Raw genomic sequence first — 23,385 nt, forward strand, 5'->3', positions numbered from 1 at the left:
GTACATGCCCAACTATTTAAATACTTCACCCAGCCCATGAGGCTACCTAGGGCCTACTTCAGGGGTGACGTACATGTAATAAATAGGAAAGATTGGGTTTCGCAAATAGGTTAATTTGCCAGGTTAAAACGGCAGTTTAAAGCTGTATGCACAGGCTTTGCAATGGCAGGTCTGAGCCATTTTTAAGCGGCTACTGAGTGGGTGGCACAGTCGGTGCTGCAGACCCACTTGTAGCATTTAATTTACAGGCCCTGGGCACACATAATGCACTTTTCTAGGGTCTTATAAGCAAATTAAGTATGCCAATTGTGGCTAAGTACATATTGCCACATTGTAGGGTGAGAGCTCGTTCTTTAGCACGGATTACCAGTGCTAAAGGACCCAGAGTCCTAAAACTAACATAAACAAGGTGACAAAAATGTGAGGAGGAAGGCAAAAGGTTTGGGAGTGGCTCTGCAGAAAGGGCTAGGTCCAACATTGTCTCTTTATTTAAACTGTATAGAACAATATAATGCAAGGATTCCCTGACACGTTGTTTAACCACCTCAGGTTCTATTCAGTATTCAACTGCATCTAAAATACTGGCCGTCTAGAAAACGAAAGAAGTTAGGGTTTTGAATAATAAAATATTCTGGCCTGCTTGCTTAAGCTGAATCCAAATAAAATGTTACTTTTCATAAATTGTTGTGTTTTTTTATGATTAACTGTGCTTTATGTATGATATTCTCAGGGACTGTTATGGTGTTAACTTTTTAAATCACATTGATTTGTATTGTATTTGTTGGCCTGGCTAAGCGGAGTGCGGCAGACTTTGGGGGATCTTGACTTGTATTTTTCGTTGTCTTCAATTTTGTAGGGTAAAAATGGATACATCTTTCAACTGGAACAGGCAGAGAAGGTTGATGATGTTGTGCAAACTGTGCTTCAGGTATAAAGTGGACTCCTATCAATTCTAAAGAATCTGTTGAGATTTGCACTGAAAAGCATGGCATTGTGCTAATTTTTATTTGAAAATACAATGCATATGTATATGGGTTAACAAATATATCCTCTGGTGTCGTAGTCAAGGGGATTACCATGAGGCACAGCTGTTTGGAGCCAACTCTGTACACTTTCTTACTGAACATCCAAAATGTTTTCAAATTCAACTCCATGGCATCAACAGCTGCAATTATTTCTTCATATGTTTTATGTTTTCAAACAAAATTACTCTGATTGAAATTATCCTTGCTTTAGTTTTTTACCAAATCCTCTATGCATTTCGGATACATTATATCCTTTTTCAGGGTGTGCTTTTCTGACGTCATCCACTTTGTTCTGCTAACAAACATACAAACGGGGATACAGTTGATGAATATGTGCCCTTAGTTCAACTCTCTGTACTCCAGCAATTTAGCGTAAGTGTCACAAGGTTATAGAACTTCATATTGTGTTAACATTGTTACCCGATGCTACACCTAACCTCTTATATGTGTTACATCTCCTGTAAAAAAATGTTTTAACTTTACATAGAGAGGGTCAGTTGGGCAGCCCTCTTTCGCTGTTGCTTCTTTTTGGTCAGCTCCCCTCCAGCCATTGATTGTTAAGTGTCAGTAATATTTTTGGATTAGCCGACACCAAACCATTAGGATTATTGAGTTTTATTCATGGCGTATAACATTTTGAAGATTTTTATGCTACGCAGATTTGTAGATCATAATATCACCCCAAAGGGTATCCTTGTGCTGAGCTGGTGAGAGGAGTCTAGGCAAACCTAATGCCACTTGAAAACCCAGGTCTTTAACTTCTTGCAGAATTCAAGAAGTAAGGAGGAGGCTCCTATGTGCAGTGGCAGGTCGTTCCACGCTTTAGGAGAAACCTCTACTGCCGGTCCTAGTTTTCTATATGCGTGGTTGTGTGCAAGTAGGTGTTCGGACGAGCGGAGGTATCTAGAAGATTTGTGAAAGCAGATGCAATTGTTGAGGTGTGCTGAACGAGGATTATGTAGTGCCATGAAAGTGTGGGTGAGTAGTTTAAATTGTCCCGTTTGTGTATTGGGAGCCAGTGGAGCTCCTTCAGGTGTGGTCTTGATCAAGACATGGGTGTTCTTGTAGCAAAGCTTGCTTGTGACCAGGAAATGCGTGACGGTTTTCCGGGTGCTAATTGGAAGCCACTTAAACTTCAAAGTATGGAAGCAAGTGCCATGATAGCGTTGACTTGGGCGGTCATGTTGAGTTTGCTGTAGATGACAATCCCAAGGTCTTTGGCATGGGTGGTGGATGTGGTGGTGTCGGTCCTAGCTGTGATGGCCAGCAGGTGAAGTTCCTCTGTGAAGTGCTCATTCTGACTATCAAAATTACAGTCTTGTCGGTGTTCAGCTTCAGACAGTTTTTCGTTATCCAGTGGGCAATTTCAGTCTTGTAGGCATTAAACTTGATCTGGGCACTGGGCGTCTTGCCCACATGAGGGAGAGAATGAGTTGTGTTTCGTCAGCATAGGAGAGGACGTTGATGTCATGGGAGCGGATGATGTTAGCTAGAGGGATCAGATTGTGACTTTATAGTAGTGACTGATAAAGGCTGAGATCATAGCTGATAAGAGAGCTGCCATTTTGGCATTGCAAAGGTTTGGGCCGTGGAGAAAGAATGCCCAGCTAGCTCTGGAATCTCTAACTGCACCTGTCAAATGATTCAGGGGAGAAGGCTGTCAGGAGCAACTGACTGGTGTTGAATGTGGCATATTCAAGTTGGCCATCAGATTTAGAACCAGTGTTGAATGTGGGAACCATCACACAAGTCTGCCATGGATGGCACTCTGCTTCACTGCAGCACCTGCCTGGCAGAGTGTGGGACTCATTTGTTGGTTGGAATCCTGTAACCAGGGGTGCTGAGCTGACAGAGCAGAGGTCCCAGCCCTTCCTGACCACCTCTCTCCTATCTACTGCCAGCAGGTGCATGGACAGAGAATGAAGAAAGTCGCAGTCGGTAACTGCATTGGACATTGTATGTGTCCACCTGGAAAATGCTGGTGCTGTTCATGACCAAGTGGCTCATGCTAGTGATCTACAAGAATACGCTGTATATACTGGTGCTGTACATAACCACTGGGTACATGTTGGTGTTTATGAAATAATGATTCTAGTTAGGACCACGTTTCCAGAGGAAATGGATATTTTAGTTTGCTAATAACTTTGGCTCTGTTTGGCGAATCTTAACAAAACTTTCCCAAAAAATGTCTTATCCGCCTCTGTTTCTTCCTGGAATGTTTCTGTGTGATCCTTCAGGTGGAGGCTGAAAAAAAAGGGAGTGTCCCCAAAAACGTTTTCCCCATGCAATTTACTGTAGGAAAATTAGACTACGCTACAACCAAACAGATTAACGAAATTACATACAATTTGGCAGAAAGCTAGATCTTTGCCCAGAAAGCGTGCTTTTTGTGATTTGGTGTAAATCTGTTTTGTTGTTTTGTAGTTCTTGAGAAATAAAGGTTCAAGACGGCCTCTCAAAATCATAAAAACTAGATCTGCCAGTCTTGTAACTTGAATAATCTACTTGACGTAACTGTAATGTGCTTGACCTGTAAACCGGTCTCAAATTTTGTGATCCTAGGCAAACATTTTATTTTATAGAGCCACCTTTTTCTTTATTATCACATTTGTGAGCACTTCATAAATGTGAGTTCAGCATTTTTGCTGTACAAAAAAAATTGTTTGACTAAATAGACTAAACATTTACTCCTCGTAAAATACGAATCTGCCTATTTATTTTATTTTATTTATTTTATTGAATTTGTATTGCGCTCAGCTACCCGTAGAGGGTTTCCCGGCGCCAGGGACAGCCTAAAGAAGAAAGATAGGTAATTGCTGAAACAGGAGAAGCAGAGAACATTTGACCAACTAAAACAAAAAAGTTTTTAGTTTTTTGCGAAAGGCCAGGAGATTGGTCTCCGTTTTAAGCGTCAGCGGAAGAGCATTCCACATCTTCGGCCCCAAATGGGCAAAAGAGCGGCCTCCCATTTTTGTCAAGCGAATTCTAGGAATTACAAAATTGGCTTGATTTGATGACCTAAGGGAACGATTTGGCTGGTATGGCCGGACAAGATTGTGCAAGTATGTGGGAGCAGAACCCTGACGGATTTTGAACATAAGGCACAAAGTTTTAAAAGCTACACGGTCAGCAATTTTTAACCAATGAAGGTCACATAGGGCTTGTGTTGCAGACATTCTGCGTGGGACATTGCACAGAAGGCGGGCAGCTGAGTTCTGCACAACCTGGAGTATATTCATTGTAGCTCTATCAGCTCCCAGATAGAGCACATTGCCGTAGTCGATACGGGACATTACAAGAGCCTGGACAACAGTTCGACGAGTAGACTCAGGCAGCATCCATAGGATCTTCTGCAACCAGCGTAGAGTGTTAAAGCAGATTGCAGCGACCTTAGTTGCCTGTTGACGCATCGAGAGTTTCTCGTCGATTTAGAAAGCCGAGGTTACGAACAACTGGCACGGGGGTAGGCAGTGGACCCATGTCACTAGGCCAGTGTCTCGAACCCCACAGATCTTTATGTTTGCCAAGTACGATAACCTCGGTCTTTTCACCATTGAGTTTTAGCAGGTTGACCTGCATCCAGGCTGCAACCCGAGAAAGGCCGATTTTAAGGGCAGAGGGCCTACATATACGGTACACATGATCTCGGACTTCACTCTTAGTTCACTCATAGCATTGCCATCTGTGCAAGGGCAAGAAGGATTGCTTCTCAGTTCATATTTAAAAACTCATGTTTATTGAATATATTACTAAAGCATGATGTGATAGCATACAGTAATTTACAGATAGTAAATTCCCCATGGAAATGGACATACACTTTCCTATTAGCATGCAGTTTTAATGATACAATTATATAGTGTAAAAACAATCTGTGAAATTGTGTTTCAGCAAACATATTTATCATTTGCACAACACTAAATAAAGTGTTCTGATTTGTTTTCATCCTATTAAATGTTTTTTCATTACACAGAATTAAAAAAAAAGGGCTTTCTTAATTATTGACACCATACAGCCTTTCATTTCACAATCTTTGTACAGCATGTCAGTTTACTTCACAAAATTCTGGAACTCTGCAGTCAGCGAAAGAAAAGTATTTGTAACAAAATGTAAGCTGACTTTTGATCTCTGTCTCTATTCTCAGAGCAAATGTGATAGGATAACAATAAGATTTAAAGGCAGCTTTATTGTTCCTTCACTTACTGAGTGAACAGGATACCTGTTCTTTGTCAGCTTGCCATAAGGGGACGAGTAGGCTCTAAATATAGCTCGCCCTAATAGAAGAAGGCTCACTATAGTGAGTGGTCAAGTAGATTTCTCGAGGCCTGTTAAAAATATTTGTATATATTAGGTCAGTGAGAATTCACGGACCTGACAGACCTAAAGATAAGATCTAATTGGCTGCCACCAAATAAACAAAGATGTGGCACCAGCCACTTTAGGACTCAGGGACTCAGTCCCCTGTTTTACAAAAAGTATGAATAATATATTGTGGGGGGCAGGGTAGGACTACCCTGCCCACCTATCCTGGTCCGGGTGTCCCAAACACATAGTTTAAAAAAATAAAACGTTGCAGTAAATTTGTGGAGGATTCGTGGTCAAGTTTGAAAAAAGATAAACAGGCATGCTCACTTCCTATTTAAATTTTTTTTTTAAATGGCCCTGTGGTCAGTGCAATCTTTTATTAGGGAGGAGATGCATGAGGCCCTTTTCCCCAAACCTTTAAGAGACCCCGGGGACACCATCCTCCAAGATAAATGTTATATTTAGTGGCGGGGACATGCAGCCTGAGTCATTTTGAGGCCCCAGGGACCCTGAGCCACTTTACTTTCTATGCGGAAGGCGTATGGGCCGCCCTTACCAACTCATAAGATGGCACTGGTGACCCCATTCACTGTGCTGTGTCCGAAGAAACTTAAAGTTGCTGAGGGTGCCCCTGTCCCAATCAAGGCAACCACGGAAATTGCAGCCCTTGGGCTGCAGAAGGAGCCCCAGGTTCCACGCTGCCCCTGCCGGCTTCCCGGCCTACACCCATGCCGGTTGCAGTGGAAGATGGTTACATTCACTTTTCTCTGCTCTTGCCGGGTGGGAGCAAACCTGTGTTCCCTTCCCACAAATGTGTGGACAGGGATTTGAAGTTCGCCCTGTCTGTCACCTAATGTGGGACCAGGGCCCTTGAAAGCCTGGGGGAAGGGTGCCCCATGCCCCCTCCTCATATTTGAAAACACATCACCAGTCATAGGGATGTAGCCCCCAGGGCCTTGAAAAGGCTCGGTGGGGGGCGCATTCCCCCCATTACATTAAATAAACAAAGAAAGAAAAGATCGACCCCGGGGAATGGCATCCTCTGTATCTTGAAAAGGTGCGAAGAGGAGGGCCACATGCCCCTTCCCCAAATTAAAAAAGTAAAAGCCTGGACCCAGGAAATGCGGGCCTTGATAAGGCTCTGGATGGACGGCGCACTTCCCCCGCCCAAAAAACAAAATGGGTCATGGGGTCTGTCTGCACATTGAAACCGCTCACACCCGCCTCCCTCACCAAATAAAAAATAAATTGAAAGTAGTGAATGTGAAATGAGTGGAGAAGCCTCTCATTTCAGATTCTCTACTCCAGCTGGGGTGTGCCTCGTAATGCCCTGTAAGGGATTTAAAAAAAAAAAAGCTTTTGATGCTTGTGGTGCCCCTATAAGGGGCTGGGGCACTATCAATTATTTGTTATTGTTGTGGGAGCTTCAGTGAGCATGGCAGCACTGCCTAACATCTTTAACAAAAATCTCAGTAAGTCTAATAAATCACTGAATTCATGACCCCAGGAGAGCTTACCATTATCAAAGCTGGACCTAAATGCTCTTCTGCTGGAGTGCAGAGACTCCTTGTAGTTAGTTTTATAGCTGCACCTTGTGGCTTGAAAATTTTTAAAAATAAGGCTGACACAAGTTAATTTATTTAGCTATAAATGCTCTTATGAAAATACTTTGACCATCACTATTACTAAAGCAAACACTAGGAGCTGATGGACGGAGTGCTGAAACTTTCCAGACACTCACCCCCAGTCACAGAGCTGGGTTGACTTTGCCACCCTAGTTAAGACCCTGCCATATGCAAATCAGACTCTTGCGGGATCATGAAAAATAAAAAGTAGTAGGTGATCTTTTAATACACTCTTGTATGCACACTTGTTACTGTAGGAAGGAGTCTTAGTGGAGATGTTTTTTTTATCAGAGTCTACTATTTACACCCATAGAGTAGAGTTGTGAGTAGAGTGAAGTCTCCCTACACCCTATTATGCCCACCCAACATTCAATAAAGGGGTCTCAGTGGAGAAGCCAGTCCCTCCCCACACCCTACCATGAACATGTGTGATCTGAGAGAGAGTTCTGAAAGGAGAGGCAGTCCCAGACCCTCCTCACATACTACTACGCACAAGATACGTCATCCAAGAAAAAGGTCTGAAAGGACAGACCATCCATCCACACACCCTAGTATGCACACCTGTCATCTGAGAGGTCTCAAAGGAGAGGCAAGTCCATCCACACATCCTACTACGCACACCTGTCATATGTGAGGTCTCAAAGGAGTGGCCAGTCGCTCTCCATACTCCCTACCTACTATGCAAACCAGTCATCCGAGAGAGAGGTCTTGAATGAGAGGCCAGTGCATCCACACACCCTACTACAGACGCTGTTCATCTGAAAGAGAGGTCTCAAAGGAGAAGCCAGTTGCTCCCATACAGCCTACTATGCAAACCAATCATGTGAGAGAGAGGTCTCTAAGGAGAGGCCAGTTGATCCCCATATACCCTACTACGCATAGCCATCATCTGTGAGCGAGGTCTCAAAAGAGAGGCCAGTCCATGCACACACACTGCTATGAACACTGGGCATCTTAGAGAGAGGTCTCTAATGAGATGAGCCAATCCATGCACATAACCCACTATGCACAACCATCACCTGAGAAGTTTTGAAGAAGCTGCCAGTCAATCCATACCGTCTACCAGGAACACCTGTTATGTGAGACAGGGGTCTGGAAGCAGAGGCAAGTCCCTGCACACAGCCTACTACGCACACCTGTCGTGAGAGAGAGGTGTCAAAGGAGAGGGAAGTCCAAGCACACGCCCTACTATGCCCACCCGTCGTTGTAAAGAGAAATCTGAAAGGAGAGGCCAGTCCTTCCGCACACCCTACTACGCCTACCTGTCGTTGAGGAAATGGCTGTCCCTCCCCACTCCCCACTCCCTACTGCGCACACCGGTCATCTAAGAGAGAGGTCTCGAAGGAGAGGTCAGTCCCTCTAAAGAAAAGGCTTCTCCATCCCCACACTCTATTCCACACACCCGTCATTTGACGGGGAATTCTCAAAGGAGAAGCCAGTCCATGCACACACCCTACTATGCAAGGTTTATCTAATTCGGCCCAGAGAACCAATGCACTGGCCTAGTTTATTGACAGTCCTGCACAGAAATGGTGGCCTGGGGCAAACCCAAAGATGCATACTGAAGCAAAGGCTTTGAATCGAAGATAAAATAATACAGGATCAATAAGCATTGTCCTGCTATTCATACCTCACAAATAACCCACACAATGTGAAAATACTGCATTCAAGGTTGTTCAAGGAGGTTTGAGAAGAATTAGCACCAGATAACAAAAAGTGAAGCCCACGGGGTATGTTGGTAACACCTTGACTTTAAAGGACCTGCTCTCCAAATCACACTTCTGTTATGAACCCTCACCTTTTGGTTTTCAGACAAAATAATTCACACCTATTCATAACAAGAACAAGTCCCATGATGTCATTTCATAGTTTTAGATGGATCTAACTTTAAAAGGCATAATAAAGCAACATCACCCAGCCATCCATCATTAATATTAACACCTTCAGCGCGGCGCGAATTCTCGCGCTGTGCTGAAGGTTCTAATGAGCCAACCGGCTCATGACGGAACGGTTCCGTCATGAGCACAGGCCAACCGACGCTCATGACGGAAACATTCCGTCATGAGCATCGAAGGGGTTAAAAGTATCTGTTCTATTTAGCCTGTCCTTGCTTCCAGCCACTCATTGAACACTTTCACCCATGCAGCCATTTTTTTCTCTTTGAGAGCTAGCCCTTGCCCTGCATCCACCTCTGTATGTTATTAAATATGCTATTGATGTCACTTTGATCCAGATCCTGGTCTCTGCTTGTGTGGAATACCATACAGTTGTCATTTGCATGGTTCTGAAACTAGACATTTGAATATCATAAAGTTGTTGGTTTTAGATGTTGAATAACACTGTAGGCAAGCGGAGCGCTCTGGTTACTTGTAACACAGGTTGTGGATGCGGTTTCTTCTCGTATGCATATTCTGGTGAAATCAATCAAATCTTATTTTGTTTTATGTATAAACAATACAAAGTTCACAAACAGTTCAAATGTTTAGGGATTGAAGCCATAACCCTGATTTTACTGAAACTCCTTCCCTCTCCGTCTGTCTAAGAAACAGTAGTTTAGTGTATCGGAATCTGCTGATTGGTCCAGAAGCATCAATGAGTTATGGGCCTTCTTTGTCCATCATGTTTAACAGAATTATCTGATCAGCTAAACGTGCTGGTTTCTTCCCTTGTCTGGCCGAAAACTAGATTGGCATCCTCCAGGTTTCTGCTTGGTTTGGAGTTTGCTCTGCAGCTAAATTGTTGCTTCCTTCAAGAGGATGAGAACATTATTTATTGGCCCATAGTTTGCAGGCTCGAACGGGACCTTGGAGATGTTTTTGATGATGGGCATCACCTATGCTTTCTTCAAATCTTTAGGGTTCTACACTTCTGAAGGATGCATTTACAAAGTATGACAGAATTTGACAACATTTTTTCCCCAATGTATGTCGTGTCTCACACTGATCACCTGCACAATCCACTGCACAATCCACTAGATAGTAACTGTAATGTATATCACTTCATTTACCAAAGTAGTTTGTAATCTTGTGTGCAATATTGTCATCCTCTCGTAAAGTGGCGAGACAACCCTGGGCCTGGTTTGCACAATATAAAACTGCAAAAATAAGGAGTAATGTATTTCCGTATTTCTAAAGCCCTGGCAGCAGTTAGCTCCTGATACCCCCAGAGCAGCGGTCCTCGCCCCCTTCTTGTGCTTTGCTTCTAGTGAGCTTTATGCTTATATGTTGGTAGAGATGTAGCTCTCTAAGAAATTTTGTGCCAAGTGTGGTGAGAGTGAAAATCTCATTGCTTTATCTTTAAAGTGTATATTCTTGTAATTTGTCACATACAAATGATTTACTAAAGATAATTGATGATATTGGTGTGACACCAGTGCACGTTTGCAACTCTAGAGTAATTGTTAATCTTTTCTTTGTTTTCCAGCTCCACAGGGCTTCTCGCCTGGATCGTCTTGCAGATCAAACAGCAATGGTAAGAGTTAGCTAATACCTTATTTTTCATTTTGTTTTACATTTTGCCTTCTAATAGACTAATAAGAATGTTTTTTTTTCTTGTGGTTCCCTTTATCAGATAACTGCTATCTTGCAATCACGTTTGGCAAGGACATCATTTGATAAACACAGGTTGGTTTTTTAAATTTAATAAACCGTGTATTTTGTGACTTAAACAACAACATAACAGTGGCTATTGAGTGTCAAAGACCTCATTTAGAGATGGTAATCAAGAGACAGCTTCCACAAAAAGTAAAGTCCAATCGGCCCCACCTGCTTTTCTTTTACGCGCCTCATAAAAGAGTACTATGGAACAAACACCTTAGTGACTCCTCAAACTGAAAGGAATAATGTGTAATTGGCTGCCCACTTAAGGTTGGCCAATCAGACCTCATTTCTGCATGTACCCATCCTGTCGGTGAACGTGAAACCAAGGCGGTCCTGGACAGAAAATTTTATGAATATCAACGCTTAGAGGAAGTCTGTAATGTGAGTCTGGGAGAGGACACATACAGTCTATCCTCGAGGCTCACAAATGTGACTAGACTTCCATCGTACTGGCATAGCCATTGCTTCATTTCTTAAAAAATAAGTGCTGGGGCCCAAAGTTTTGCTCAGAAGCCCGTAACAGGCACTATTAAATGTTAGCATACCGAATACTAAGGCTGCAGACTTTTGATTCCACCTCATGCCTTTTTAATCCACCACTAGACACTCCCTGCCAATTTATCTCACTTGAGAATGTTCTTGCTGCCTCTATTTGTTATAGTTTTTCCTCTTTCTCTTTTTATTTCGCACTCGTATGTTTTTTTTCTCTGGGTCAAAATCTGATGAAGAAAAATAAAGGCTTCTCTCCAAAAATGAATGCCGGTAACCCACAACTGCAACTACTGCCTCAAATTAAGCCCTGGGCACAGCATGGATGACTGAGTATAGTGTCCCAATAAAAAATGTGAGGTCAGCGGACCGCTGATCTCATCCTTATGCGCACACAAAGTCTTTTCCCTAACAATTAGGAATTCCAAACTGTTTTCTCTTGTGGTTTTATTCAATTTTTCATTTCATTAGTCAGTAATCATTTATTACTGTTTTTTGAGAGTGTTCGCTCTTATTTTCAGAGCATTATAATGTTGCATTTATCAAACACATCCAATGCATTTCGGGGCCATTTGGTGCCCCTTCATCAGGGATACTACAGTAAAAAAGGAAAGATACCATGTAAGTATGGTGAGTGTCAATTATGTGTGGGGGACATGGGACAAACGTCTTAGTGTCTGGTTATGGGGTCACCCTTACTGAGGCCAAAAATACCGGTGAAATATGATAAAAGAAGCGTCTTACGTGTGTTCTAAGATGGCGGTAACATGGATCTAAGGAGGAAATTGCGCACAGCAGAGTTACTAACACGTTATAGCAATGGTGCCCATAAGGTTATAAACAGTGTGCCGTTCTCACGTAGTGAGGAACGGGACTAACCTGTGTGTGAAGTTCATGGGTTCTGCCAAGCGGCGTTCCATTCGTGGGAGCTGGATGCAGTCAGACTGCCGGCTCCGCTGTTTACTAATGTTCTATGGTCGCGCACACGTGATCATGGGGGTAGAAGAAAGACTAGGGTGTCTAGTGTCGATAATGTCGTGCGTGAAATTTTACTATGTACATGAATGTGTAACAGTCAGAGTGAAAAAGGCAATATTTAAACGAAGGAAAAGACAATTATAACAGTGCAAGAATAATAGCTTTGAAACAATGTTATACACATGATTCACCATAATAATGTCGGAGTGGTGTGACACAGTGCATTTATGCAGGAGACATATATTTGCTCAGCCGAGCAACTTTTTATAGATAACACGAAAGTTCTATTCTGTCATTAAGCCCGAGTGGCTTCTGGGTAGACAATCTGTAGATCCAAGTGTTCTCACATTGAAGAAGAAATTTGGTGTTGTCTCGTCCTTCAATTTTTGGTATTGTTTCTAAGATAATAAATTTGAGTTGTGAGATATTATGGTTTGCTTCCAGAAAGTGCATAGCGATAGATGATTTTGCTGATTTCAGTCTGATGTTTGATTTATGTTCTGTGAGTCTTATTTTTATTTTACGTTCAGTTTTACCAATATATAGTTTCCCGCAGGGACACTTTAGAGCATAGATGACGTTGCTCGAGTCGCATGTTGCATTCACCTTTAATTTTATAGTGTAGCCTCTCATTGGGTGGTTGATGACATTACCTTTAATAATTGAATTACAGTTCCCACAGTTCATACATGGTTTGGTGCCAGTGAATTTTTGTTTTCTTGCAGGTTTAAATCTGATCAGTTCTCCCAGGTTTTGCGCCCTGGAAAATGCGAATAGAGGAGGTTCTTTGAAGATTTGTCCAAAGTCTGGTTCTAAGTTCAGTAGTGGCCAATGTTGATTTATGATTTGTTTAAATCTCCTAGTGGCTGTGGAGAATTTCGAAACTACCACTGTCCTGGTCTGTTGTTTTCTCTCTGTAGTTTGTAGGAGTCTTGTTCGGTCCATCTTGGCTATTTTGTCTTTAGACTCTTCGATGACGTTTTGGGGGTAACCTCGTTGTAGGAACTTGGTGGCCACTTCCTCAATACGTTCTTTGACTTTATTAGGGTCTGATGTAATTCTCTTGGCGCGCGCCATTTGTGAGTATGGTAGGTGTTGTTTAAGATTCGGTTCATGGAAGCTCGTGTAGTGCAACATGTTATTCCTGTCCGTTGGTTTAGTGAAAAGATCTGTCTCAAATTTGTGTTGGTTTCTGGTGATTTTGACATCGAGAAAATTTACAGTAGTCTCAGAGATTTGCCATGTCAGTTGGATCCGTTCGTCAATTTGATTGAATTTTTCCAGTAGGTGTTGTAGTTCACTTTTAGAGGCTTTCCAGACGATAAAAATATCATCAATATATCTAGTTAAGAGAAGTAGGTTTCTTGTCCATTCTTCATTTGCGAAGATGTGGGTTTCCTCATATTGCTGCATAAAGATATTGGCGTATACAGGCGCCGCTGAATTGCCCATTGCCATTCCTGCAAGTTGTTGATACCAACAGTCGTTATATTTAAAGTAGCTCTGATAAAGGATAAAGAGCATCAATTCCATCAGGAATGTTTGGAAGTCAGTGTCTAGGTCCGTTTTAAGGAGCGCTTGCTCAATAGCTTCTATCCCCAGGGAGTGGGGTATGGAGGTATATAGAGCTCGAACATCAGCGGTACATAGGATTGTTTGATCTTGTGGATCAATCTGGAGGTTATTAAGTTTTGAAATAAAATGTGTCGTGTCCTTGGTGTATGTCCGCATGGACTGCACCGTTGGCTGTAGGTATTTGTCGAGAAGTTGGCCAATCGGTTCGTGTAAACTTCCACACGCAGAGACTATGGGTCTCATGGGAGGGTCTTTGAGATCTTTATGGATTTTTGGTACCATTCTGAGTGTGGGGCTTTTTGGGTTAGTTTTAGTCAAAAAGTTTTTGGTCCTATCATTAATTATGCCTGCTTCGTGCGCTCTTTCCAAAATGTTCAGCAGGTTTTTCATGTATTCTGTTGTTGGGTTGTGGTCCAATTTCATGTATGTTGCGACATCCATGATATGTTCCATGGTCTTCCGTTCGTACATGTCTCTGTCCATAATAACTAACGCGCCCCCTTTGTCAGCCTTGGTACATATGATTCTATCATTTTGGGATAATTTTCTGAGTGTGTCCCTGTCTTTTTGTGTGGTGTTCCTGGACTTATTCTGGCCGTGTTTGATGTTTGCTAGATCCTTCTTAACTCTGTTTTCAAATAGGTCCAGCGTTTTGTGGCTCACTGGTGATTGGAATGTACTATGTGGTCTTAGGCCTAGTAGTTGGTCTTGATCTTTGGTTGGTTGTTCCGGTAGGACATTTTCAAAAAAATGGCGTAGACGTAGTTTCCGCATCAATTTAAATAGGCTGACTTCCAGTTCCAGGTTAGTTGTGTTGGTCGTGGGCACAAAAGATGTGCCTTTTTGCAATAGTGTCTTTTCGTGTTTGGTCATTCGGTATCCACTAATGTTGATGACAAGTTCCTCCCGGTTTATGTCTTCTTCGTGGATTTCTTGTCCTTGATAGTACCTGTTGTGCTTCTGGTGATTGGTGGTTCTTTGTCTTTTTCTCTTTCCTTTGTTTTGTCCTCTCCGGGGTCTCCTTTTTGTGCCTGGCCCTGTTCTAAAAAAGGGTTCGGTTCTATTTGGAGGCTCTATTTGGAGGCTTGTAGTCGGTTGCTGGGCTGTATTCGTATCTGCACTCATGTGAGTTGTGGTGGTCTTTTTCGGTCTCTGTGTGCTGTCACTGTCAGAGGATGAGGTTTCCGTTTGGGATCTTTTCACTAAACCAACGGACAGGAATAACATGTTGCACTACACGAGCTTCCATGAACCGAATCTTAAACCGAACCTACCATACTCACAAATGGCGCGCGCCAAGAGTATTACATCAGGCCCTAATAAAGTCAAAGAACGTATTGAGGAAGTGGCCACCAAGTTCCTACAACGAGGTTACCCCCAAAACGTCATCGAAGAGTCTAAAGACAAAATAGCCAAGATGGACCGAACAAGACTCCTACAAACTACAGAGAGAAAACAACAGACCAGGACAGTGGTAGTTTCGAAATTCTCCACAGCCACTAGGAGATTTAAACAAATCATAAATCAACATTGGCCACTACTGAACTTAGAACCAGACTTTGGACAAATCTTCAAAGAACCTCCTCTATTCGCATTTTCCAGGGCGCAAAACCTGGGAGAACTGATCAGATTTAAACCTGCAAGAAAACAAAAATTCACTGGCACCAAACCATGTATGAACTGTGGGAACTGTAATTCAATTATTAAAGGTAATGTCATCAACCACCCAATGAGAGGCTACACTATAAAATTAAAGGTGAATGCAACATGCGACTCGAGCAACGTCATCTATGCTCTAAAGTGTCCCTGCGGGAAACTATATATTGGTAAAACTGAACGTAAAATAAAAATAAGACTCACAGAACATAAATCAAACATCAGACTGAAATCAGCAAAATCATCTATCGCTATGCACTTTCTGGAAGCAAACCATAATATCTCACAACTCAAATTTATTATCTTAGAAACAATACCAAAAATTGAAGGACGAGACAACACCAAATTTCTTCTTCAATGTGAGAACACTTGGATCTACAGATTGTCTACCCAGAAGCCACTCGGGCTTAATGACAGAATAGAACTTTCGTGTTATCTATAAAAAGTTGCTCGGCTGAGCAAATATATGTCTCCTGCATAAATGCACTGTGTCACACCACTCAGACATTATTATGGTGAATCATGTGTATAACATTGTTTCAAAGCTATTATTCTTGCACTGTTATAATTGTCTTTTCCTTCGTTTAAATATTGCCTTTTTCACTCTTTCTGACTGTTACACATTCATGTACATAGTAAAATTTCACGCACGACATTATCGACACTAGACACCCTAGTCTTTCTTCTACCCCCATGATCACGTGTGCGCGACCATAGAACATTAGTAAACAGCGGAGCCGGCAGTCTGACTGCATCCAGCTCCCACGAATGGAACGCCGCTTGGCAGAACCCATGAACTTCACACACAGGTTAGTCCCGTTCCTCACTACGTGAGAACGGCACACTGTTTATAACCTTATGGGCACCATTGCTATAACGTGTTAGGAACTCTGCTGCGCGCAATTTCCTCCTTAGATCCATGTTACCGCCATCTTAGAACACACGTAAGACGCTTCTTTTATCATATTTCACCGGTATTTTTGGCTTCAGTAAGGGTGACCCCATAACCAGACACTAAGACGTTTGTCCCATGTCCCCCACACATAATTGACACTCACCATACTTACATGGTATCTTTCCTTTTTTACTGTAGTATCCCTGATGAAGGGGCACCAAATGGCCCCGAAATGCATTGGATGTGTTTGATAAATGCAACATTATAATGCTCTGAAAATAAGAGCGAACACTCTCAAAAAACAGTAATAAATGATTACTGACTAATGAAATGAAAAATTGAATAAAACCACAAGAGAAAACAGTTTGGAATTCCTAATTGTTAGGGAAAAGACTTTGTGTGCGCATAAGGATGAGATCAGCGGTCCGCTGACCTCACATTTTTTATTGTGATTACTGAACGCCGAGGGACACCTGACGTTACTTGTGCGGCACCTATAAACTTGACCAACCTTGCACATCAACATAGCTGTGCACCCCAGCACACCATTGTGTGAGTATAGTGTCCCCCATCCCTCACCAAGTATGTCCCACTAGGCATGGAGGAGCTGTCTTAAGGGGGACCGTGTGCTATACTGGTGTGTGTCATTAAGTGTTGGCAACTCCACTGCTTCTGCTTTTGTGAGCAGGCCATCAAACTTAAAACTATGCACATTATTTTTAAAAAATGCATCTCGACTGTTGTTGCCATGTGTTGTTGTTTGAAACATGAACTTGAGTTGCACTGATAGGTATTGTCTTCATCATCTCATTGTAAAGGCTCTTGTAAGCCCATCAAAAGCAGCTGGACATGTTTGGTAGCAATTGGTGGGAAATGACGTGGAAAGGGAGAAGTTACACTGGCCTTTTTCGGTCGAGCCTAGAGGCAGCGTGCATGTACATGTGCCGCTCTGCGTGGACATGGTGTAATCCCTCTAGGGGTTTTTTGGCACGCCCATGCTTCCCATTCGTTATTTTGTGTGACATTGTAAAATGCTGGCTTTTCATTGGTTAAATTGTTCCCTCCTTTCTGCGCTTGGTTCCATCCCATGACGTCTGGCCCTCCTACATGTAGTCTGTCTATCCTACCAATGTATGCTTGTTGCAGCGCGCTATTAATGTTTTTCTGCTCCGCTCTGGTTCGGTTGGGAGGAGCGTAGCTTGTGGAGGATTGGCCTTCGGTATGCTTGTGTGTTTCATATCCGTAGAGAGAGAAAATCAACAAAAAGTAAGGCAGTCTTAATACAGGAGATTCTCTTAGCCAAGAAAACAAAGTATGATTCGGTCACTCTCATGGTTGTCGCACGGTTAGTGGTAAATGATACTAAGACACGAAACCGCAGACGTGTTTTTTTTTTTGCTGTTGAATCCTACTTTGAAATGTGGGTTCTAGTGACGTGCCTCAGTGGCCGGGTTAACATCCGGTGATTGATGGGAATGCATGTTATTGCTGGGTGCCTCTAAAGATCCGGTATGCATATTGTCCCCACGATAATCTTTTCTGGCTCGAAAATATTGGGCTACTTATTTCAGCAGGCTCTTTTTAAAACAAAGTCTGTAATTATTCAACCCTTGTAGACGAAGTGTGACTCCATACTGATGCAGTGTGGAAACAAAAGATATGAGTGTGCCATAATCTTCTCCATGTCGCTGCCCTTTGGGCTAAACAGGCCCTACAGCAACCTCCTAGTGTGTTCAACAACTGACAACCCTGCTGGCAATGTCTGCTGCACACATGGCTCCCTTCTTCCCTTTTTCTCACGTGCACTGTACGGTGGTTTTATTGGTGGTTTTATTGTTGCTGTGTGCCATTTTTGTTTGTTCACTGTACTTGAAACTTCATTTCTGTGCTTAAATATTACCAATTTTAAATACGTTTTTGTTGGTTTTGTACAGGAAGGACGTATGAAAGAAAACATACTTTAGTATATAGATAATGGACCACTTCCTCGGCGATTAAGTATATAATTTATACATTTGCATGGTGTCCGTTTTACGGCTGCTGTGTTTTATGTATCATTGCGGTACGTTTCACAGAAGATCGGAGCAAAAGAAGGCATAGCCCGGAAAGCACCTTGAATCGGTTCGGAGTCTACCGTGCACTACAAGTGACTTCAAAAAACATAATTGTAACATTCTTGTGTATGTGTGTGAAAGGCAGTGTGAGAGTGGGTGCTTAACAGCAAAGTATCATGTTTGAATTTACGCCTATATTTTTAAATAATAATTTTCTTTTTTTGTTATTTCTGTCGGTATCAAAATCGACTCGGTGCTATTGGTTGCTTTGTTGTCGGTTTTGTACAAGAAGGACTTCAGAATGGAAACATAGCTTAATACATAAATGATCTATCACTTCCTTAGTGACTGTGTATATTATTTCTAAATTTGCATGGTGTCAATCTGACGGCTGCTGTGTTTTATTTATTATTGCAGCATGTTTATAAAGGTTTTTGTTTTTTTAAACAATTTGTTAAAGCGGAATCTTCAGGGAATAATCAGTTTTTGGGAGAATCCGAGTTCTCTTATATTTAGATGGATGTATATTTAAGGATAGGCGTTAAGTTCAGCATGGCCAAAGCACAATTGCAAATGTATTACATAGAACATTGACAGGCTTAAGAAGAGGGCAAAACAATTTTGTAGGTGCTGAAGAAAAACAACCCTCATATTTCTTTTCTGCCGGAGACTCGCATTCCCAGTACACAAAGAATTCCATTAGTTAATCCAAGGCTGTTAGTTCTAGTAATTTCCCATCCAGAACATCTGATAAGAAGCACTGGCCTATTGTTTACTACATGTAGGGGTATTAAGATTTGCTTTTCGAGGTCTGATTCAAGAGGCAAATAGTCTTCAGACAAACTTGAAGCTGGGGCACTTCTTATAACAAGTGCTTCGATATGTGGTCACAACGGGGTGACACTTCTGGTATTTCAGAAGCTATTGCTAAAATTAGGTTTGACCTTTATATTAGCTGCTGATAGAAAACCAGTATTTTAAAACCCCAAATTAAAAAAGATATTGATCTTTACAAGCCAAATCACTAAAGTGACGAAATGTTGAAGAGTTTTACACCATGCAGCACGCTGTTCCGGGACCTAGGGGTAAATGATACTCCAGGGTTATTTGTTATTGTTGTTTATTGGAATTAGTCTTGTGCTCACAAGCAAATCATTCCATGCATACACTAAAATTTCTTTCTGGTAGATTCAATTAGTGGGAGTTAAGTGTGATCTTTGGGAAAAGGGGCTTATGAATTCATGCAGTTAGTTGTTGAGGTTAATAGAGGCGTTATGGGAAATTAGATATTATTAGGTTTCATGGGTAGGATTTTCAAAGAATGATTGTGATTTTTCATATTAGTTGTGGTCACTTATGTGATTTTACAGTACTGTCATGACCATTGTTATGCCTATGCAAGTTATTGGTGATTGTCAGATGAACTGAGATGCTACTTCTCAGATGATAGTGGCTAATTTGACTACTTTGCCCATGCAGCACCATGCTTTTATCCATTTTTTCTTATCCTTACATCAGTGTACTTCCACCCTATAGAGATTGTGATTGTGCTATTGCAACTGTACTGGAGGCTATTGTTCCTTTTAGGCACATTTATTTACTAGCTGAGAAGGAAGTTTTAAGAGGTTATTTGCAGAGTTATCTTCAAAATGGTTGGATTGTTCCATCTTCGCCCCTGCTGGGGCATGATTTTCTGTATTGACGATAAATCAGTGTTTAAGACTGTGCATTAACTATAGAGGACTAAATAAGGTCGTAGTAAAGCGGTTAGAACTGGGATTTCTGGTTGGCTAAGGCTTACGCCAAAGCCAGGCAGAAACCACCATTCTAGTCAGGACAAGGGAGTCACACACCAAGATAACCCCTGCTCACTCTCTTGGTAGGTTGGCACGAGCAGACAGGCTTATCCCGGAGGCAATGTGTAAAGCATTTGCGCACGCACACAACAACAACAACATCCTAGGCACACCACAAGAGGAACTCCACACAAGGTTATATAAAAATAACTTTTGTATTGTCAAAACACATCAGATAGTAATCACTCAATATACATTGTGCCAACTGGCACGGGCAATATTCACAAGGGATTATTTACACCAGGACAGGGCCACATGGGCCACTGTCAGAATCAACACTTAGCAGAAATAGCACTTCTAGAACATAGAATAAGTGTAGCACCAAATAACAATTATAGACCACAACCAGTAACCACTGGTAACAGGTAGGTACACACTACACAATACTAATAACCATAGTCATAGATCACGCATGGACACATAACCTCTCTAGTATAAACTATACTAGGCAAAACAACCTCATCAGCATGAAAGCACATCTAGAGGTATCACAGGCATAATGGCATTGCACATTACGCATAACTCACATTTAGGCCTAACCAGTAAAAATACAGTAGGCAATCTCCTCACTAGTGGAACCGGCGCCACCATGCTCCTTCTCTCCTTGCTGCACTGCCTGGAAACGGAAGTGACTGACGCCCGGCCCGCCCACAACCAGGCGACGGGCCGGACTCCAGTTTCCGGTGCTTACCTCGGGCTGCGGCAGCAATCACTTTTGGAGGCAAAACAACGAGGGGTAGGCTCCCTCGAGACAAGAAATAAACAGCGGTGCGGGCAACCGCTATAATTTAAATTAAAGCCAAAGACGCAGGGTGGCACCTGCATAATGAAATCTCAAGCAGACATAAGGGCGATAAAGCGCCCCAGGTGCTAAAGGTACTGGCACCCACAAATCATAAAAAGGAGGGGGGGAATCCCTACGAGGGGGATTCCCTCGGGAAGGGCTGCAGCGCCGCGCTGCTCAGCACCCAGGCTCTCCCTTTCCTAGGGAAGTCAAATCAAAGCAGGATAAGGTGCTCAGTCTGCCAATAGATCACAAGAAGGCTGTAACAAAGCCTTGGCAACCTCAAAAATAAAGCAATAGGTCCAAAATAATCCTCCAGCATCCAGGGGCTGGGCAGGGCCCAAGGAGGCAAGCCTTCCCCTGGGCCCCAGCAGCAGCACGCCCCTGGTTGTTTCAAGTTAGGAAAAACAAGAACATCTACAGGGTGTCACAGCACCCTTTTTATACAGCAAAGTCCTTTGTCTAGAAGGTGCAGGCAATGTGAGAACCAGCTACAACTGGTTATGGGGAACTCCCTTTCACTGGCCAGGCTAGGGACATCAGACACACCACAGGGGGTGGAGCCAGCATTGTGGAGGGAAGGACCAGCCCTATTCAGGTCCCAAGTGTACCCCTCCCTCACATCAGCATGCTAATCTCTCCATTCACCACCGGGGCAGACCCATCCTGACTCCTGGAGCCAGGCTCACCAGCCAGCTCCAGCCAATCAAACGCCAGACACAAATTTCACTAACATGCCAGTGGCACTTCCACACTAGACACAATCATGCCGCATACATCATTGCGCAGCATTCAATCTCACGAGTTCGCACATACCAAACTCGACCCTGCACTCCCCACACATCAGGAACTACCATGGTCACATATATTCCCCATGCATTCCTATGGGAGGGCAGGCCACTCTCACCACACACACAGAGACCGCACACATTTTACACTGGACCACAGGGAAAAAGTGCGCAGAGGCCTAAAATCACCAACACCAGGTTACAGAAGTAGGCTAGGAAAAAGCAAAAAGTTTCGGGGTGAACCTGCCAAAAGGGCCAGGTCCAACAAAAGCACAGATGGTATTTGTCCCTAATCAAGGACATTTTAGAATGTGTTCATGGAGGGCAAGTCTGTACAAACTGAGGGTCTGATTTAGCTTTTGACATACAGTACTTTGTACGTCAGGGTGTTATAGGAGATTACCTCTGCCATCCTGACGAACTGCCATCTGTCCCATTGCAAACACTAACAATGCTGCTGGATAAGGTCCTGCAGATCTTTCATCGTTATACCAGATAAACTGTGGTAGACCTGAGGATCTAAGCAGTATAAAAAAAATTATCACCAAAGACTCATCTTCCTATAATAAGTTTCAGTAAAAAATAATAAAATAATGGACTAAAAAATATCTCCCTGAGACTGAACACTGAAACTGTTGACGTTTAACTCACTCTGCTGTAACTTACAATGATGGCAGGCAGGTCAAGACTTTGGGCCCGATTACGATGCTGTTTGGATTAATTTCTGACCAACCCATTTTGATGGAGTCGGTCGGAAATTAACCCAAACAGGATTTCCGAATGGCTTACGACGGGCCGGGAGAGCCCGTCTGCCATTCAGAAAGGGGCCTGTAATCCCATGGGCGGCTTTTTCCGCCCGAGAGATTACAATGGAAGATTCCCACTGCCTTTCTTTGCTGGCCTTTCTGACACAGAAAGACTGTGGGAATCTGACTTCGGGGGAACCCAGAAGGGGCCCTATGGGTGCAAGGCCTTTGGATGGCGGCCTAGGGGGCACCTATGGTGCCTCCCTGTTGATCCCTGCCCCCTTGGCAGGCACCTTGAGGTGCCTGCCACTGGATGCAGGGATGAACTGCACTTCAGCTCTTTACAATGAGAGCATGCACTCCGGTCGGAATGCATGCTCTCATTGTAAAGAATAGAATTGCAACCGAAAAGTGTTCGATCGCATCCTACTTGCTGGGTTGGGACCGGCGAGAGGTGGTTGGTCAGTCCCAGTTCCCAAACTATGTTGGATGGACGTAGGTCCAGCCGACCTCGTAATCGGACTCTTAAGTGGTAGGCCAAAAAAGCAGGTTTCAAAGAGTGTGTAACTCATTGTCAGTTGCGCTGTAGTCTTGGATTTTTTACGTCTGTCTAGCAGAAACATCAAGGAAGAAGAATGGAGAAGGGAAACATTTATTTCTTGTTCCTATGCAGACTAGGAGGTCTGGGTTGAGTCTGTGAACAGGACCATACTGATTAGCTTGCCACAGCTAATAAAAATGTTGTTAGTGTGGCCATTACATGACGTCAAGAAACATGTGTATGTGGTGTTGTGGAAAATAAATTGGCAGCCTCGTGAACCTTTTGAAGTGTTACCTCACTGCCCCCCAACTTTAGAATATGCACTGTACTGCATGACTAGAGTCTCACCGTCAAAACCCAGAAAGCATACCTCATTCCCACGCAGAGGTTGACCTTCATTGGTGTGGCATCAGGGGGAGTGTCTCAGCTCAAGTGCAGATTTCACTTTGTTCTCCTAGATATACAGTGGTGG

At 42.9% G+C, this 23,385-nt stretch overlaps 1 protein-coding gene across 2 annotated transcripts in view; it reads left to right on the forward strand.

Moving 5' to 3' along the window:
* The window catches only part of NSMAF (neutral sphingomyelinase activation associated factor), a 610,455-nt gene that overhangs the window by 155,311 nt on the left and 431,759 nt on the right, over window positions 1–23,385 (forward strand). For both annotated transcript variants that reach the window (XM_078687269.1, XM_078687268.1), the window contains 3 exons: window positions 857–928; window positions 10,376–10,423; window positions 10,523–10,575. In XM_078687269.1, coding sequence (XP_078543395.1) covers window positions 857–928; window positions 10,376–10,423; window positions 10,523–10,575 — 173 coding nt within the window. The remainder of the gene's footprint in view (window positions 1–856; window positions 929–10,375; window positions 10,424–10,522; window positions 10,576–23,385) is intronic.

This window comes from Lissotriton helveticus, chromosome 4_1, assembly GCF_964261635.1.
Source record: "Lissotriton helveticus chromosome 4_1, aLisHel1.1, whole genome shotgun sequence".
Lineage (NCBI taxonomy): Eukaryota > Metazoa > Chordata > Amphibia > Caudata > Salamandridae > Lissotriton > Lissotriton helveticus.